The sequence below is a fragment of the Chaetodon trifascialis genome, chromosome 5 (assembly GCF_039877785.1).
Source record: "Chaetodon trifascialis isolate fChaTrf1 chromosome 5, fChaTrf1.hap1, whole genome shotgun sequence".
Lineage (NCBI taxonomy): Eukaryota > Metazoa > Chordata > Actinopteri > Chaetodontiformes > Chaetodontidae > Chaetodon > Chaetodon trifascialis.
In genome coordinates this window covers 13,642,201-13,662,311 of record NC_092060.1, presented here as the reverse complement: position 1 = coordinate 13,662,311, position 20,111 = coordinate 13,642,201, and the positions used below count along the sequence as shown (strand labels likewise).

General features: G+C 43.3%; 1 protein-coding gene across 5 annotated transcripts in view; it reads left to right on the top strand.

Annotated features, from left to right (window-relative positions):
- gria3b (glutamate receptor, ionotropic, AMPA 3b) overlaps positions 1 to 20,111 on the top strand; it is an 83,798-nt gene that overhangs the window by 51,090 nt on the left and 12,597 nt on the right. For all 5 annotated transcript variants that reach the window (XR_011602203.1, XM_070963456.1, XM_070963455.1 and 2 more), the window contains exons 5-12: positions 4,087 to 4,140; positions 5,139 to 5,300; positions 6,106 to 6,273; positions 6,773 to 6,877; positions 8,911 to 9,015; positions 10,922 to 11,128; positions 14,156 to 14,529; positions 15,041 to 15,239. Coding sequence is in view for 4 of the 5 variants with exons in the window: in XM_070963456.1 (XP_070819557.1) it covers positions 4,087 to 4,140; positions 5,139 to 5,300; positions 6,106 to 6,273; positions 6,773 to 6,877; positions 8,911 to 9,015; positions 10,922 to 11,128; positions 14,156 to 14,529; positions 15,041 to 15,239 (1,374 nt within the window). In the remaining variant the exon portion in view is untranslated. The remainder of the gene's footprint in view (positions 1 to 4,086; positions 4,141 to 5,138; positions 5,301 to 6,105; positions 6,274 to 6,772; positions 6,878 to 8,910; positions 9,016 to 10,921; positions 11,129 to 14,155; positions 14,530 to 15,040; positions 15,240 to 20,111) is intronic.

Sequence of the window (20,111 nt, the reverse complement as noted above, 5' to 3'; positions counted from 1 at the left end):
GAATTTTCAAGTGGACTTCAAGTACAGTAGAGCCCTGATCACTCTATTTTTGATTTATGTGATTTGTGTAGTTTCCTAAAAATTGAAAAAAGTGATATGTCTAGTGTAATATCTGATATCACTTCTCAAATCATTTAATTTGTTTGTGGCACTCACTGGGTGTGTAGCTTTCAGAGTATTGTTTATTGCCCCCCATGGATGGAGCAATGATCCCCTACAGAAGTACTACTGAGCCAATGATCCTCGCCTAAACACTATTTATCTTTACAGTCATTCCATTCCAATTAGTGCTGGATTATTATTTGAGTAATGGAATGCACAATAATAATCAGTAATTTTGATAATTGACTAATCATTTCGGTCATTTATCAAGGAAAAATGCACAATATTGATTGTTTTCAGATTCTCCAGTATGAGGACTTGGCTGCCTTTTCTCGTTGTATTACTGTAAATTTTATATGTTTGTTTGTGTGTGTGTGTGTGTGTGTGTGTGTGTGTGTGTGTGTGTGTGTGTGTGTGTGAGTGTGTTGGACTAAACAATCTTAAAAAAACAACCCCCAGGCTTTAAAAATTGTGAAGGTCATTGGTTTTTATTGATTTTCTTTCTAAATAGTTGGTTAATTGTAAATGTATCAATCAATAACCAACTATCTGAATGTGAAAATATTCAGATCGAGCCCTGATGTCAATGACATACCCTCCCAGTTCGGTTATGAGTCTGTGCGGCCTTTGAGTCGTCACATTTCAGGAAGAGGCTAAAAGTAATTGCATCATTATTTGCTGGTCTTTCATATGAATGGTATGTTATTTACAAACTCTGGGGAACCTATCATTTTCAGTCTGCTTCTTCCTGTGTTGTGGCAAACTCGGCAGTGGAAAGGTCAGACTCGGAGGGAAACAGTCTGACGCTTACTGAAAATGTGTAGCTGTAGTTTTACATTTAGGGCTGTCTGTCTGGCGGGGCTGAGGCACAGAGTCTGGATGAGGGTGAAGTCAAGGTCACCCTGTTTGTCTGTCCCCATCAGGCTTTAAAGAAAACTCCACTCTGCCAAATGCTGGCTCTCCATCAGCAGCAGAACAAAAGGTGGTGGAGCCAGCTAGTGGATCAATGTGCAAGAGGATACACTGTTTGAAAAAGAGGAATTGCATTATTGAAGGGGTAGCACACTAAACACATTTCTTCTCTTCTGTGTCACGGGGAAACAGAGTAATTTGTTAGTAGGCTTGTGTTTGTATGTAGGTGCTCTGAAGTTGATTAACAGCAGCAGAAATCAATTCGAGGAGAATGGGAGGCGAAAAGTAGAGGCTGAAGAAAAATCCGGGAATATTTTTCGAAAGATAATGCAAAAGAGATCACTGTGCTTTTGGTACATATCCATTTTAAGATGAAGACGATTAGCAAAAGCACCGCAGCAAAGTTAATGAATAGTTTAGCACTGTGGGAAATACTCTTAATTCACCATCTTTTCTGCAGTGAGATGCCAAGATTAATCTCCTTCTCATGTTAGCTTAGCTGTAGTTTAGCTCTGTCCAAAGTGAAAAAAAAACAACAAAAAAAACATCCCTCTACCTCCAAAGCTCACTAATTAACACATTGTGACTGTAAGTGTTTAATCCATCCACAAAGTGTTTGCAGCTGGATTTTCTTTTTTTTTTACTTACGAGCCTGACTCCAGGCTTTTGGTCTCTATGCTAAACTACTGGTATCGTTGGTGCTCATGTCTTACCAATAACAATCTGTCAGTCAGACTAGATTGCATATTTTTTAATTGTAGAATCGTATTTATGTATAAATTATTGCCCCACAATAAATTAATAATATTTTACCTTTTTATCCATCACATAAGTCTTGACATTAACATTTTGAGACACCATGTGTTAATTAATGAGTGTTGGCAGGTGTATTTTTGAATTATGAGCAGAACCAGGTCAGCTGTTTGCAGTATTTATGCTAGGCTTAGCCAATCACATCCAGACAGCAGCTCTATAGGTACAAGGTTGGCTTTGATGTTGGCAAAAAGAAAAAAATGAATTAGTCTATTTCCCAAAACTGTGCCTTCAAAGGTCTGCAACTTCACAGAATTCAGAAATGTGCAAGTATGTTTATTTTCTGATGTCTCATTTGAGGAAATTCTGTTTCCAGTAATAGTGTGTTTTTGCTCAAATAGTATTGCATTGTAAAAGGATATACAAGCAAATAAGTTTGTATCAACACTATAAAAAGATAGTCATCGCCTTATCTGAGGGTTTTTGTGGACAGGCCAGTCAGCGGTGCATCACAGCTAGAAACAACGAAATCTGTCCATCTCAACGGAGCCGGGTCTGCCTAATTAAAGAGGTGAAGGGGAGAGGTTGGTGTGATCTGGCCGGAGGTTCTGTGTATCTCTGTGCCATCAGTGTCTTGCTGTACTTCATCCCAAGGTTGCTGCATGTAGCCATTGCCAGGCTGGCTGTGAGCTGCGGGCTGCAGGTGGGGGGCAAGGCTTTTCTCTGCCCAGCTCCAGGGCAGGTGCGAGGAGGCCTACAGCCAGAGTCAAGGTTAGCACATGGCGAAGGAGCTGTGGGGTTTGTCCAAGGAAATGCAGCAGGGCTGAAACTCAGACCTGTGAGTAATTACAGCAGCAGTAGCCGTGATCCATCTCGCTCAGATATCACTGCAAGTGTTGCAGACATTTCTTTTCATAGAGCTTTCTGTCACTTATTCATTAGATTGATGGATTGTAAAAGCCAGCTCCTGCTATTTCTGCATTATAATCAGCTCATTTCCACTTTGTTTCTATTTTACTTTCTTGGTTTGTTCCCCTCTGTCTGACATCCTGCAGTGGTGGAAGTTTAAAGCCTTAATGATGGGGAAACTGTCAGACAACGCTGACCCATCCAAGCAGCTTGATAGCGTGAGTGAAAGGCTCTGTGTTTGTGCTCTTTTGTGCGCCGTTCTTCGGGAAAAACACCAGCAAACTCTCTTCCCTTCAGCGGACAACCTTCAGATGTCCACAAAAGAGGGGGGGAAGTGGTTTATTTAATTTGGGAGGATGCTCAGTCCAAGCCAGGATTAAATTGTTTGCTGCTACTGTATACTAGTGCACCCAGTTCAGTTGAAGTTCACCGTGGCTAAATTAAAAGCTGTAATTGTAGTTGAAATGGGTGAAACTGAAAACGTCCTTCAAAGATTCTTTTGCAGCCTGAGATGTGAAGGTACAAGTTTGCTTTTCATCACTCTCTCCTACTCGGCGTAAACGATCCACAGTAACAAATATCCAGCGTCCCTGGCCTAACACGCACACACAAACAGATGATGAACCAAAGGTTTGTTTTTGTGACAGAGCCCGAGCCAGAACATGTGCAAACATGCTGATTTCGCTGTAAACTTGTGTTGCTGTGTTTGTAGAACGCAGATGAAAACCGAGACATGGTTGACAGGTTTCTGCATGGCAGCCGCTCAGAAGTCCATCCACAGCAGACTGCAAACTCATAAAGAACAGACCTCATGAGGCCCAGCTGACAACCCCGTCCAGCATGTAATGCTCAGAAAATCCATTAGATTTATCTGGTAGGCCCAGAACAAAAGGAAGGATCTAGAATAAAAGGCAGCATATGGTTTGTACCGCAGTGATGGAATGGCTTAGAACACCACTTACTATTTTCAGACAGGCTGCGTGGGTTGAAACATGCTGTTATGCTCCAAAGGTGTGATTTTTTCAAAGTGGAGTGAGATCTACATCTTGCTGTCTCACTGTAAATTCCTTTGAAATATTTTTTCCTATCTCTACCTTCTGTCCAACAGTTGCTGAGGACTGAAATTCCTGCACCGTGAATGACTTCAAAGTGAGCAGACTATTGGAGGATGATCCTCGTCGTTCCCGTTTCTCTCTCATCAGCGCCTCCTTAATGAACGCTTCCTCTCTAACCGCTCCCTCTCTCTTGTTATCCCATAGCCAACTCTGCTTTGTTTCAACTCCAGTGGCATCCTGCGCACTCACAGGACATTACTGCATTTACACAGAGTGTTGTAGCCACTTATGCAAGCCCTGGCTCTTCGCTTCCTTCTCATGGGTGGTTTACTGTATCGATGTTTTTCTCCCTTAGGTTGTGACCCTGGGGAAGAACAGTCGTGGTTACCACTACATTCTGGCCAATCTTGTGAGTAATAACCAAGCCACTCCCCTGGGATTGAGTGGGACCTGCTTCTTGCTGCATGTGATAGGACTTAGTCTCGGCCATGGGCACGAATGTGCATGCAAAATAAGTGGATTATAGGCTTTTGTATGAAACCAGAAAAAACAGATATGTATATATTTGTTTTTTTCCTCTCTGCTGTATATGTACGACTTTTACTGTTTCTTGCTCATCAATCACAATCTGGCAGTCACGGCATATTTACCTCAGAGAATATATTAATTTTTAGCAATAAATTAATGTCCTAAGTAAAAAATAAACAGCGTTTAACCTTTTTAACCATCTTTGGAGGGCGGCCATCTCTTCCTCTCCGTCTGGGGAGAAAAGTATTCATTTAGCCTTGATATTAGCATGAAGGTTTTAAAGTGGAGGCCGGCCCTGCTCTCACTCGCTGATCCCCCACTGCTGTTTCCCGACTTTAGAAGACGTGATTATGCAGCAGTCAGACACATGTCCTTGCACGCCGTGACACAATGCTGCATTTAAAAAACAGCAATTTGACCATAAAAAGAAATAACTCTATGTCATGGCTCTAAGGAGGAGGAAATTTAAAGGCAGCTGAAGCAGCAGTTATATAGTTTTTGTTTTGTTTTGTTTTTTTACTGCAAAACTATCTGAATAAAAGTAGGCCAGCTGGTTCAAGTAAAACATTTAGTCTTCTGCATGATCAGGCACAAACACTTAAGTATCTAGTGGCAGGTTGTTTATCTGTAAGTGAATTCAGGTTACGCCACAAAGTGTGAAGGGAAACATTTTGCTTCAGTGTAATGGCAAACACATGTTGCTTTCTCACATGGCACAGGGTTCATAATAAAATGCACCTTGCACACTGCCAGAATAGCTGCTAATATTTTGTGGTTCTTCTCCCGGGGTAATGAAGTAAAGTAAGAAAATAAAGAAACTCAAAGAAAAACAAGTAACGTGACTTCTCTCCTCCCTCCTCTCCCTGTGTCTCATCTCAGGGCTTCTCTAATGTGAGCTTGGACAAAGTCTTTGCCGGTGGAGCCAACATTTCAGGGTTTCAGATAGTCAACCCTGAGAACCCGATTGTGCAGCAGTTTATGCAGCGCTGGGAGCGGCTAGATGAAAGAGAATTCCCAGAAGCCCGAAACACTCCTCTGAAGGTACTTTGCTTGCAAGGCCTTTCATCGTGCATGCAGAATACAGCGACCATCCCTTCTGAAGTGCTCTCTCTCTGTTCCTCTCCTCCTCTGCTTGCCTTTGTCGTTCTTTTTTCCTCCCACCCTTCGCTTCCTCCTCTTTGCTCTGCATCATTCTCAGCAATCAATATATTGATAGGCGGTGCAAGGCAAGGTTATATCGCAGCTTCAATTTACATCTAATTAAACAATGATCAAGAAAGAAATGGATCTTGAATGGCATTTAATTAGATTTTGTCATGGTGCAGTGGTCCACAAACAAGTGGCTCAACCCTCAGTGGTAAAAAGGTCAGGTGAAGTTAGAGGGAAGTGCGTGGGAGATAAAAATTGCGCATTAATGCTCTATTTTCTCCCCAACTCTGCATTGAAAGTTTTGAAAGAGTCCCTGACCGTCAGACAAGTCTTGGCTTTCCTGATAAAATCTGTCTAATCATGCTATTTTTATCATGAGCAAGGTGGCGGAGCTTGCACCCACGCCACCTGACCAGGGGGCGATTTTTCTATGAGCAAGAACTTATGCAAACAAAACCTTTAGAGAGATAAAAAAAAAATAAAATTAAAATTAAAATTAAAATTCACATAGTTGATGTAAACAACTGATTTTTTACTCTCAGTATCAAGTTATTCTGTCCTGAACGACCAACCTCTACAAAAACAGTAATATCCCTGCGCACTAGTGATATCTCTATATCATCTGCCTCTCGCCATGTGTTCCGCTCTCACTGTGTGTTCTGCCTTTTTTTTGTTGTTGTTTTTTTGTTTTGCACAGTACACTTCAGCTCTGACCCATGATGCCATTTTGGTGATAGCAGAGGCCTTCAGGTACCTGCGCCGGCAACGTGTGGACGTCTCTCGCCGGGGCAGCGCTGGAGACTGTCTGGCCAATCCCGCTGTACCTTGGAGCCAAGGCATCGACATTGAGAGAGCTCTAAAAACGGTAGGGGGGTGAAGAGAAAAGGAGACTGAGAGGGCGGGGGTGCGGAGGGGGGGTTGGCAAGCTGATAACTAAAGAAAAGGCTAGAAGAAGTGAAGCAGAGATAGCGAGTGAGAGTGCGATAAAGATGGAAAGTGACAGAGAGAAGGGAAGAGAGTGCGGAGCTATTCTCCTCCCTCTGCCCCCAGATATCTCTGCACAGAGCTCGCGCAAATCCAGGCCCTCATTACCATAAAACTACATCTTTTATTAAAGCGTATCCAGTTCATCATTTGATTAACAGACTGCACGCGCTCCAGTAGCTCCATGGACACGAGCACCTTAATACCAGCTATATATGCAAAGTGATGGCTATTACACATTCCCCTGTGTCTTTGTGTGTGTGTGTGTGTGTGTGTGTGTGTGTGTGTGTGTGTGTGTGTGTGTGTGTGTGTGTGTGTGTGTGTGTGTGTGTGTGTGTGCGTGCGTGTGTGTCTGTCTGTTTGTCTGTCCCTCGCGGCAGGTTCAAGTGCAGGGTATGACTGGGAACATCCAGTTTGACAACTATGGCCGCAGGACCAACTACACCATAGATGTCTATGAGATGAAAACAGGTGGGCCGAGGAAGGTAAGAGGGAGCGCTGACCTCTATCAGCTCTCACCCATCAACTGTCACATCCAGACCTGATCAAAAATCCTGGTCTTTATCAAAACACATCCAGCAGCTGGCGCACATCAAGGTTTGCTTCATTACTCGTCAAAAACAGTGGCATTCGGCCAACATGTAATTTTAAATGATTTATTGATCATCTGTGCTAAAGAACAAAACTTGGTTAATGCTGGCCACATGTTCGGCTGCGCCACAACGCTGCCATGAGCTGCTCTGAAAGTAGAAAACATTTTTAGATAAGCCTCTACCTCCATCAAGTGCTGAGGGCTTTTGCAGTCATGTGGGACCAGCAGCACTGACAGGACCGTGCAGAGTAATGCTGATTGCCTTTCTCTGCCTCTGTTAGGTAGCAGCACTGATGAGCCAACTATCGCAAGCCCTACAAATCACACACAGCCTGCCATATCATCACTAAAAGTGTCCCATCAAAAGAATGATATAAGACTATTTTTGTGCCGTGGGATAGCGCAGATATGATTTGACAGTAATTACCATTCGAATAACCAATTACTAGAAAGGGGATCCAGGAATTCCTCTGGCTCCTCTTCAGAATGGTAATTCCCAGTGGTACATTCACATTATAACCGGTACCATATGATGACCTCTGGTTTTATATCATGACCTCACCCAGTTCTAAGAGACAGCTGTGAATATCTCGTTAGCTGGATAAGTGTGGGCTCAGTCTGATATGACATGTGATTATGCCGCCTGCCTCTCAGACCTCTGAAGTCCACACTTCAGTTCGCATCACACAGCTCTTACAGCCGTCCCGCACAGCCAGACAGAGCTGGAGAGAGCAAGGAGAGGGATGAAGACAGAGTGGGAGAAAGGGGGTCTGGGCAGGGGGGGAGGAGGAGTAAAGGAGCGAGGGAAGATGAGACAAGCCGGGCAGCAGTTTGTCAGGACCTGGAGCCCCAGTCACCCCACTGACAGTTAGAGGATGAAGGTTCTTAGCCGTGACTGTCACGAGTGATGTATGGGCTGATATCCTTCCCAGCTGCTCAGGGTGAGATCAGGACTTCGCCTCTGGAGCAGCACTCCATGACACAGCTCCCCACAGTCTCGTCCCCCTGAGCAGCGCTTCTCAAATATCGCTGCCGGATGAGAGAAAAAACATTTAGAGCTTGCTCCATTCTGGCAAGTGTGCTAAAGGCAGCCACAGTTGTGAGCACAGTTTGAAGCAGCAGCTGAAGTTTACTGCTTTCTAGCGCCTCCGCTTGGTGTTTAAAAGCTCTGCACTGCTGTACACCTGTCTGGCCCAAACATTTAAGGATCTGAGGCCAAAGGAAAAAAAAAATGTGGACCAGATGTGACAAGGAAAATCCTAGCCAGCAACAGTTAGACTATTGGCAGCAACATATGCAACACGTTTCATCGTGAGCCAGAGCAGCCATTATTTCAGATGGGCAAACAAACACTTGACATTGGTTTGACTTAAGCATCTGTACAGCAGAATGCAGCGTAACTGCAATGGCAGGACTGTGCAGAAGAAACTGTGGAGCCACTGGAATATTATGCTAAATTATTAAAGGTGTATGCAGTTCACAGGCCTGAATATCAATTATTTACCATAAAACCTGGGAAGCTGAAGGTGGGAAGGATTGAAGTTGTCTTTCTGTATGCTCATGCAGTTCAGCTCCTGCATGTGTGGCTATTTGAACGGATGTAGATCAGAAAACCCAACAGTATATTTTCATAATGTCTTTGATCATGACACTAACTACATGTTCTGTACAGAAATATCAGCTCTTTGTTTATCCCATGCTTAGATTACCAGGCCTCTGCTACCGCGTTAGTATTCTGCTCATACGCTGCTGTTTTGGTCGAACTTTAGGGCAGAGGCAGCAGGCCTCTGGGAAATGCAGTGCTGTTTTAATGAGCAGCGCATCGCTGCAGTTCCCTGTAACACTTAGAAGTAGCTCTGCTATATGCTCACTTATATATCGTCAGTGGGTCGGAATGCATCACTAACCACTGTTTTCTCTTTGCAGATTGGGTACTGGAACGAGTACGCGCGATTTGTAAATATTATGGACCCGCAGGTCTCCAACGACTCCTCAGTGGAAAACCGAACGATTGTGGTCACTACTATTATGGTACACTTTCCATGCAGTTTTAAATGTTTCACGTATTCTGCCACTCAAGGTCATGGTGTTGATTCCAACGAGTGATACATTCTGTCCTGGGCGGGTAGAACCACATCTTTTTTGTGTTGCTTTCCATCCACTCACTACATGTTGAAACAGTCGATCCAAAGCGGGGGAGTGTTTCAACTGTATCCGTGTGGGTGTCAAAGCATTTTGATTTTCCATACTTCAGTGGCCTGTCGTAGCAGTGACATCACAATAATGGTATAAATGATAATGGTTGACTCCATCAGTTACAAAAAGCATACAAACGCATACGTAAGTAGACCTGTCTGTCCTCATCAAGTAAATGTTCAATGACACTTGGGATAGACTGGCCGAAGAATGACTAGAGGACGATGCTGCAATGGTTTCTCCAGCTGGGCAAAGCAAAATAAACAGTATTGGAGGAGGGATAAGTAGGTGTGGTGTTTGTCCTGGTTATCGCCTCTCCAAGCTATTTTGTATTGCTCCTACATGTGTTCTGTGTTGAAGTATAACTTCCAGTCAGTGATAATTTTCTGGACTTTTGCCCAGACTGAAGAATGATAAACAAACAAAATACCTTAGATTTATTTATTCTCAACTGTATTTACTCCACTAAATGTTTCAGGCTTATTGCATAGCTTCCATTGCAAATGCATTTACCGACTGTATAATGGCATTGTAATTACCTGATGCCGTACCTCATTCTCTGCAAACAAACATTTTAAAACGATAAAGAAAAATGCGATAAGGATCTGTGGCATTTATGCACCGTTAGATTTCATTTGTATTCTGAGGTGTAAGCCGGCGTCAATAGCGAGAAGACACATTAAAAATCTCGAGATGAGAAATACAGTCAGGATCAGGAGGTAAACGTGTTAACTGGAGGAAAACACTCAAAGGATCCAAGGTTAGGGGATACGTTCAGCACAGAACAAACAAACCATTGCTCTCCTACTTGCACTCTAATTGTGTGTGGCTGTAATGACAATGCCTGCTCTCCTGAGCAGTCCTATTGTTTGGTAATGATGATGTGCTCAGTAAGAGAAAAGACGAGCTGCACCAGCGTTTTGAAAAGGAGAGGAAAACTAGCACGCTCCTGCTCTCCTGATTTAATTACTTTCTTTCTTTCTTTTATTCTTTTTTTTTCTTTTTTTGCATTTTGCTGGATAGCAAATAAAAGCTCTTTCTTTTTTCTTTTTTCTTTTTTTTTGGGAATGAAACAGCCTTTAACTGCACATTGGTGCAATGTGCTTGAATATGTTGAGATACGATGGGCACTCTCTTATCCCTCTCCTGTCACTGGCATTTACTTATGAAACCCATCCCCATTCCCATCCCCACCCACCTCTGAGCTGACCCACACCTTGCCTACCAATGACTCCCAGCCCTATTAAAAACTCATTCTGGCCTCCTGTCTTCTCCCAGAGAAATGAAAAACTTTGCTCTCCCTTCCCATAACCCTCTTTTATTACGCCACAGAGTCGCACCCCTGGGCTCAAAGTGGGTTGGTTGCATTGGGCTTGGTGTCTGCTGGCTGCCACGGCTTGATGAAAGCAGCGTGACCACATGATCACGCTGCTGTTATCAGTGTATATTTGTGCATTCGCAGGGCATCATCTGTGTATGCATGACTGCATGAATGTGGTTATAGCAGCTTATAATATTTTTGAATCTCTCTGTGTGTGAGTGTGTGTGTGGCTGTGTGTGTGTGTGTGTGTGTGTGTGTGTGTGTGTGTGTGTGTGTGTGTGTGTGTGTGTGTGTGTGGGTGGGTGGGTGCGTTTGTGTGTATGCACGGGCGCATATGAGTGCATGTATGCATATTTCTGTGTAACTGAATATGTGCTAGGGCATGGGAGTGAATAAACCAGTGTGTGTTTGAATCAACAGGAAGCTCCTTATGTGATGTACAAGAAAAATTATATGCATCTGGATGGGAATGACAGATATGAAGGCTACTGCGTCGATTTAGCATCTGAGATTGCCAAACATGTTGGAATTAAGTACAAACTGTCTATAGTAATGGATGGGAAGTACGGAGCCCGAGACCCCGAGACCAAGACGTGGAACGGGATGGTGGGTGAACTGGTCTATGGGGTGAGTACTGGGAGCCTCGATTTCGCTGATTACATGACAGTTTGCAAGGAACTTCAACATGAGAGGAGATCTCATTTTTCTGTCTTAAGGTTATCGCCAACCCGTTGTGAACTCATCAGCTCTTGCCCAGTTCAAAGCCTAATGCTGCCTCAGGAAGCTCAGCTGTGAGTGAATTTGTCAAATGCAGCCTCAAGCATTGGGGAGTTGGTGATCATCTTGAGACGGAGAAAATGAAATCATTTCTCAGTGCTGTTCGTTGCAATTAATCCTCCTTGCTTAGCCTAGAAAGCTCTCTCTCTCTCTCTCTCTCTCTCTCTCTCTTACAGTCGAAACAGAGGTAGGTGCATAAAAACAATGAGTCCATATGGCAAACACACTGTAATCACTTTGATGAATGAAAGATTGTATGCCTTTGAAGTGATTGTGTAATTATGTTCAATGTTTGATGTGTATGATGAAAATGCCACATTGTAAATTCACAGCTGAGAAAATCTGCTTTAGCATCAACAGCTAAATGGTGGTTTGCGGTTTGAAACAACAAGATCCATATGTGTTGCGCTCCATAAAGGTTCAACCTCTCGCATTAGGGAAGGGTCGTGCCGTGTTTTACATCTGACAGAGCGCTCGCAGCACCTCAAGCATTCCTAAATTAACACCCCCCTACCCCCGTTCCCACTTTCTTGCCTTTCTCCGAGGCCACAATAGTTGAACAGGGGCCAAATGCAAAATGCATGAGGGGTCAGGCTTCCTCATCTGTTCAATTTCCCAACTATCAGCCTGAAAGATTGCTTGGTTTGATGTGCTATCCCCACCAAATTATCTTTCAAATGGGAAAAGTCCACTCCCTGCAGATGGAAGGCGAAAAAAATATCCCACTCACGTCGCTGTCAAGTCCTTCCAGGCCCGTAATTTTACAGCAGGTGGGCCGGGACTAATAGTTTTGTACATTTTGACCTTTTGACCAGTAAATTAATTTGATTTTAGTTGTCTTTTAAAGGTTAGGCCCGAGGCTGGTCTTTATTGCTTCGTTTCTGTCAACATTGATTGAGTGCTGCTTACGCCTGCACGAGGATTAAATGGTTATAGCCCTTCACAGTGTTGTGTTGACAAGGTAAAGAAAACAGCCGTGTTTATTGGGTCTATTTGTGTTGCTCCTAGTTTGACCTTGTAAGAAACATTCTCTGCCTCGCGCCGCTTCAATCCAGTGTTTTCTCCATTTCGACATAAAAAGACAACAGAGCACAATACAAAGAATTGTCCTTCACCAAGTGGCTCCTTTGAAGAGGAGCAGTTATTTAATTAATCACATACACCCGAGCTGCAGTAACACTGTCCGACGTGATTAATTATTTTCTTCTGCTTTTACAAAGAAAGCCATTGTGATTTGTAAAAAGGCAGCACCACCTCCATGGATGTGTTTTGATAACATAATGTGATTGAAGCAGCAGAGCAAAGGAGGGAGATAAAGAGAAACAGCTTGGAAAATTAAAAAATAAAGCTAATGCTAGGATAAGCTGTGTTTGGGAAATCCAGCCGACTGAATGGCATCTGGCTTGCTGATTTTTTTTTCTGCAGCAACCTCTTTGCTCTACATTATGCAGTTTAAATTATAACCATTTATTTTTTAAAGGTTACACTTGTCATGAAAACACCAGACAGCTCACTTTCTTTTAATATGCAGATTTAATGTACCAGCAGTCCAATAAAAGTAGTCTCATGGCAAGATGTAGTATCAGTTGTTTTTTAAGGAATTAAACAATTGAAAAGTTTTCCACTCTCCATGGGTCCTGATTGTGGAAGCATTTGGTCAAACATGACTCAAACACCCATCTGCCTCGGTGGATTTTTCCAAGCTGTCTCTCTGAATGTCTTGCGGTGGCCATGTGAGCTTTTTTTTTTCTCTTTCTTAACTCCCAATGTGGCAACATGGCAGTAAAAAAGTTTGATGAACTTTACAACCCTGATTCCGGGAAAGTTGGGACGCTGTGTAAAACGTAAATGAATCAGAATGCGGTCGTTTGAAAACAAGCTGTGTTTACTGACAGCAGTTTTACAGTGTCCCTGAGCTCATGCACTAATATCTTTTATACAATCATGTGTTCACAAAGAGCTGAACCTCGCCCCATCCTTGCTTGTGAAGACTGAGCCTTTCCAGGATGCCCTTTTCATACCCAACCATGATACTATCACCTGTTACCAATGAAGCTGATTACCTGCTGAATGTTCCCACAGGTGTTTTTGGAGCATTCCACCACTTCCCAGTCTTTAGTTGTTCCTGTCTCAACTTGTTTGAAAGAAGTTACTGCATCAAATTCAGAATAAACACATATTTACAAAAATCAGTGAAGCTGATGAGGTCAAACATTAAATATATTGTCTTTGTACTGTTTTCAAATTGAGTGTGGGTCAAAAAGGATCAGCAGATGATCACATTGTGTTTTATTTGTTTCACACAGTGTCCCAACTTTGTACAGTTTGAATCTCTGATGTACTATCACTAACATCTGACGTCAGAACACTGTGCAAATGCCACTCTACCTTTCGTGTGTGTGTGTGTGTGTGTGTGTGTGTGCATATATTACTCAAGTTGTGGGCACATAAATCAATTTGCAGAGTCACATTGTGGGGACTTGGCTTCCTTATGGGGACAAAAGGCGAGTCTCCATAATGTAAATCGTAAAATTTTATGGTGAAGACTTAAGGTTAGGGTAAGGTTAAAGTTATGGTTAGAGTAAGTCTCCAGGAGGGAGTCTGTGGTGTGTGTGTGTGTGTGTGTGTGTGTGTGTGTGTGTGTGTGTGTGTGTGTGTGTGTGTGTGTGTGTGTGTGTGTGTGTGTGTGTGTGTCAGCCTGCCTTCAGACGTCACAGCCGGAGGTTTATTCCCTCTAATCATATTTAAAATGTGTGATAATGACGTCATTGTTTCCTTCTCTCTCTGCAGCTCCAGTCACTCACACATACATTTAAAGTGACCTGTTTCTTTATGCAGGTCATGACTAATGCTTGCTGTGCATGTCCCTGTTTCCAGAGAGCAGATATAGCTGTTGCGCCTCTCACCATTACTCTGGTTCGAGAGGAGGTGATAGACTTTTCCAAGCCCTTTATGAGCTTGGGCATCTCCATTATGATAAAGAAGCCACAAAAGTCCAAGCCTGGTGTTTTCTCCTTCCTGGACCCGCTGGCCTATGAGATCTGGATGTGTATAGTGTTTGCCTATATTGGGGTGAGCGTGGTCCTGTTCCTGGTCAGTCGGTTCAGTCCTTATGAGTGGAACCTCGAGGAACAGGACGAGACCAAAGACCCCCAGACACCTCCCGATCCTCCCAATGACTTTGGCATCTTCAATTCCCTCTGGTTCTCTCTGGGCGCCTTCATGCAGCAGGGCTGTGACATCTCTCCCAGGTGGGTCGGCTCCAGTAGACTCCAGGAGTGGGCAGCAGAGATAGAGTAGAGAAGAACAGACTGCTACATGAAATTTTAACTGCGAGATGATGAGATGCTCCAGAAGTACACGGAGTCACCAGAGCGTCTTCATTTCCTCCTCTCTTCCTTTAGGTGTTCATTATTTGCAGCTAAACTCGTTTCACATTTATTGCAGCTATTATATGTGAGATAGCCTCACCAAATGGTTTCATCAATACCTTTCTTCATGCTTTGAAATGAACTTTGACCCTGTTTGTTTAACAGCCAATTAAAGACTCAGATTAGAGTACAACAACCTGTACTACTTTCCTTGGAAATGTGCAGTTTTAGAGTGCTGACACAGTATTGTGTTGATTTACAAGGAAATTCTGATGACAACGCAATTAGGTACTTTAAACACAACTGGTTGATCTTAGCAGGCTGATAGGCACCACATGCCACTGTGTAATTACATTCTGTGTTTTCCTGTCATCAACCTCCCCTCTCGCAGGTCTCTGTCAGGCCGCATTGTCGGTGGTGTGTGGTGGTTCTTCACCCTCATCATCATCTCCTCTTACACAGCCAACCTGGCTGCCTTCTTGACAGTGGAGAGGATGGTCTCTCCTATAGAAAGTGCCGAAGATCTGGCCAAGCAGACAGAGATAGCATATGGCACTCTGGACTCAGGCTCCACAAAGGAGTTTTTTAGGGTGAGTAGAGTCAGGAAACTGTTGGGTTTCACACACACAGCACCTTACTAATCTGTTTGCTTTCAGCTTAAAATGGAAAAACATGCAAAAGCCTGAATATTTTGCACCCAGGCTCATTGTATCATAAAACTACTTTGTGTAATGTCCTTGATAAACTCCTCCTCGCAGCTTTTCCATTTTGTACCTTTAGCAGAGCACTTGTGACCTGCGCAAGATTGCTCCAAATGAGGCATGTTGACAGAGAAGCAGTTCTTGAACTCTTATGACACGAACGGGAAATTTATGCGGCAGTACTGCAGTGTGCAACCTTGAGGCACCGGGGCTGTCAGCAGAAAGTGTGATAACAACGTGGAAGACTCAGAGGTGATAAAAACAGGAGGCTAATCAAAGCACCCACATCAGGCTCAAACTCAGAAGGGTCAGCTCATGAAATATAATTAGCTAGCCAACCATGGCTGGCAAATTGGACCTGATGAAGACGGGCCCTCTAGGTCAAATAGAGCAGTCTGAAAGACGGTTCAGATGGAATAAGCAATATGTCTGTCGGCTTGAGGGACTAGCCAGGCAATTAAGTCATAAATTAACTAAAATCTGAAGCGAAAGTGTATTAGTCTCTGAAAGGCAACCACATGCTCACCATGCAGGAGTTAAACAGCACTGCATGTCTTTACATGCATATCTTTTCACCCATCTGCTGCAAAGTTCAGATGTCTTAGCTTGTGGCGTGGCTCCATTGACTGTCCAATCCTTTGCATTTGCAGAGCAGTAAGTTGGAAAAGAATTAATGAAACAGCGCTCTCCCTGTGATGACGAAAGGGCAATATGACAGTCTTTTATCTTATGCTCCTCATTACTCATCAGCAGGAGAGAAACAATTCATATGTTTCACAGCTGCAGCCTGTTGGCAGAGAGAGCAATTCATTTGTATTACCCCTGGGTTGAACTGCTCAGAACAACACGCAAAATCAAGCCCATGTTTTTTCAGACAAAGAAGGACAAGATAACCGAGTTTAATATTTAAAAGAGTTTTGTTTTATGTCTGTACATTCTGGTGCAGCTGGCTGAAAAAGTCTGTAGAAGATAATATATCCTGGGAAACATGGCACATGACACACACAGCAACGGTACTCTATTCACTCAATTCAAAGCCTGTCATCGCTGTTCCTTTCATCAGAGATGCTGCTCAGGTGTATTTACAGTTTATGTCTTCGTGTCATAGACATGATGGATGCCAATTACAGATGAGGCTTCCAGCCTGACAATGGAGCCACCACAGGTCTGCTGCTAGAACAATCGAAGAGGTGGTTGGGGAGTCGCAGTTTCCTCTGCTCTGTATAATGAGTGTCCTAGTTACATCCCCAAGTCTTCAAATAGGAAATGACATGTGTGAACCGCAATTCCAAGGGACTTTTAATTAAAGCTGTAGAGGGCTGACAAGAAAAAAAACACACTGATTAATAGGAGTTAAAGTTCTATTTCAGATCTGTTTTTCAGGAAATACATTCGGGCTTAATTAGACCCATACGGCATCAGCCAGCTGGAAATTTTAAATCAAGTCCAATGTTTCAAACAAGACATATGTCATCATCTCTGCCACCCCCGGCCTTTAATTTTTGATGATTTCACCTGGTTCATTTTACAAAGCTGCATGAAAGGTAGAGCAAACTCACTAATGTTGTACATTTGTAAAATACTTTTTTCTGCTCCCTCTCCATGCAGAAAGCGCAAAATAAGATACAGTAACATGAATATGGCTCGTAATAATGAGCTACAAAACCGTCATGTCTTCTGTGGTTTAAGATATTCCTCCAAGGCTGTTGATTTAGCACCTGAAACATTGACAGTTTGGACACGTGGCTCATTACCTGACAGTGACAGTGTTCGCATTGCCGTGTGTGTCTTCATTGCAGAGCTGTAGAAGAATTTTCAAAGAGAGAGGTGTTAGAGTAGATCCCCCTCGAAAGCCCCTATTCTGCTGCTCACAACCAACTAGGACAGCTGGCCCAGGAGCCCGTCGACGTGCCCAGTGGAAGTGAATGGCTCGAGGCACTTGGCATGGCGGCTCGATCCACTCTTGGCTCCTCTTCCCCAGACTACCCTGCGTGTTTGGGCACCCTCTTCTCCTCTGTCTCCAGCCTGTCTGTTGCTTTACCTTGAGACAATGCGGGATAGCTTCAAGCTTTGTGTCGCTCTTCCTCAACATAGCAGCTGTCATGTGCCACTGCACCACTGTGATTTGTTTCATCATTTTTAATTCCTGTCACGGATCTTTTCATGCAGTCAGTTGAATATTTGTGTTTTGGATGATTAGAAAATGATGAGTTGCACCAGCGAGGCCATGTTTATCCTCTTGATGAGGTTTTATTCCATCCAAAGGCTTGGCTCAGTTACATTTTGAGATGTACATTGAAGGAGAGGCTGCATTGTAATAATGGCTGAGATGATAAAATGGGCTGATGTGGCTGTTTAATTACGTGTAAAGACCGGGGTGAGACCATCAAAGACAACCACACTGCTGTCCCATCATGCACCTCATTTAGCAGCATAACAATGAAAGAATGATAATTGCACAGAGAAATGAGACCACAGCATTGTTTTCTGTTCCCCTCAAAAGATTATGCATTACCCAAAGCCTCAACAGCAAACATCATGCATCTTACTGATCTGCAGGTGTGGTGGAGATGGGTACAACAGCTTGAGTGCAGTCAGCAATGCATTTTACGAAGCATGAAAATCAATTTCAAGGCTCAGCTATTGTGGCCCAGACAGTATAGCTTCCTCATGGTCCAAGATAATGTTTAATATGTGACTTTTTCATGCAGAGCAGACTAGGGATGCGTCAGTATACCGGATTCTATACTGAGATACCATGAAACCATGATATTTTCCAAGATGGCTATCGTACTGTGAAAATCTCATAGCGTTGCGACCCTAGAGCATTACAGGCCAGGCCTGCAAGAGGCTGAAGGTCGAACAGGAGCAGGCATGAAGATTTGTACAAGAAATCTTTAGGTTGCCCTGCAATCATATGCAGCACATTGTAACACAATTCCCCAAGCTCTTGTCACTATGTGGTTCAGTACAGTGCAGAGTGAAGGGGAGGCTCCTATAAAGATTAGAGCCTGTTTGCATAAAAGAGAAAGCTGACAAAAGAGATGATAGACTAGTGTGAGATAGGCGTAACCTCTGAGGGAATGCGCTGTCCTCAGAGGGCCGTGTCGAACTTTAGATGAGCTGCAACAGCAGGCGCGAGAGGAGCTATTGGAGTCCAGCAAACAAGCATCAAAGACGAGCGTATTGGTATTCAGGGCGTAGCATGTGGTACTTCAATGACAAAGTGCACCCCCAGAGCCTCAACTTTCATTTCTGCATACTTGAGATACAGGTAGTCCTGGCACACAGGATATTGGGGGAATGTGGTGATATCCACAAACAAAATGGAAGGGAAGTTAAGTAGAAGCAAAATGTAGTGGTGGGTGTTTGGAGATGGCATTTAGATACACAAGCAGTGGAGCGTATGTGGGAGAGGCCATAATGAAAGCAGCCTGTGACGCCAAAGGAAGAATAAAAAACAGGCTGCAGTTCGAAGGGCAGTGGACAGAGGTCTGGAAACGCTGCATAACTCAAAATCAATACAGATTAAGTGGTTGTTTAGAATGGAGAGGGCAATTTCTTTGACTTTGGACTTTAATCACTTGTCCCGTCTCAGACATTTTAATGACATTGGTGGAGACTTCTGGGACAAAAAATATCCTATTTCTAGATTTACTAATGATTTCAGAAAATACAGAGCAGCGAATCCTTCCGGTCTGTCTTTCTGTCCATTTCAGTGCATCAAGGAAGATTTTAAAGGCTTTATTTATTCTGGCAAATAAGCATTTTAACTCCAGCCAGTGTAATTTGTAGGTATCTTTAGTGTAACAACCACTGCACCTTCACCTTTGTGTGTAAGTAACACATAAATCCCCATTCTCAGAGTGCAACAACAAGAACAGACATTAGCATAAAAGATGTAGACTTAACACTTAAAGGACCACTGTGTGGGATTTAGGGGGCGCTATAGGCAGAAATTTAATATAATATTCATAGTTATGCTGTCATTAGATTCTGATCACCTGAAAATACGAATCATTTTGTTTTCATTACCTTAGAATGAGCTCTTTATATCTATAGAGGGAGCGAGTCCTCTTCCACGCAGTCCGGCATGTTGCACCACCATGTTTCTACATTAGCCCAACACGGACAAACCAAACTGGCTCAAGAGAGTGCCTTTCGCGTTTTTTGTAAGTTTAGTTTCTCCATATAGGCATATTCAGTTGATCACAATCTGCAATGTAGATGCTACTAAACACCTACACACTGGTCCTGTAAGAATTACTGCTTAGATCCTAATGGGGAAAAAAAAGCTCAAATTACTGACACTACCTGCCCAGCATCAAGTAGCACACTAACAAAATCGGCAGCTAGCTGTTGATGAATTGGCCCACACAGTGGAGACCAAAACAGAGCTATAAGAGAGTGAATATTGCACTCATCAGGTGACCAGAAACTCCACTCGACTGCAAATGTTGCTCCATATCTGCTGGATGTGTAAATAGGCGTCCTTTTGTTAACAAGTTCGTCACGTAATTTTAAAAGCTGAAAATGTGACAGTGTTTTGTTTACAGCTTGTTTCTGCTGCCCCCAAGTGACCAAAATTCAGTTACTGCAAGTGTAAGAAAAGATACACAGGAAAAATATTACATACCTGCATCTCCACCGCCTGTGTTAAACTAGTGCTTGGCCCCCTGTTAAAAAACGTGAGAATTAACTGGCCGATGCTTGCACCTAACTGCCGACCCCTGCTCTAAGGAAGCCTTCATTTGTATGTGC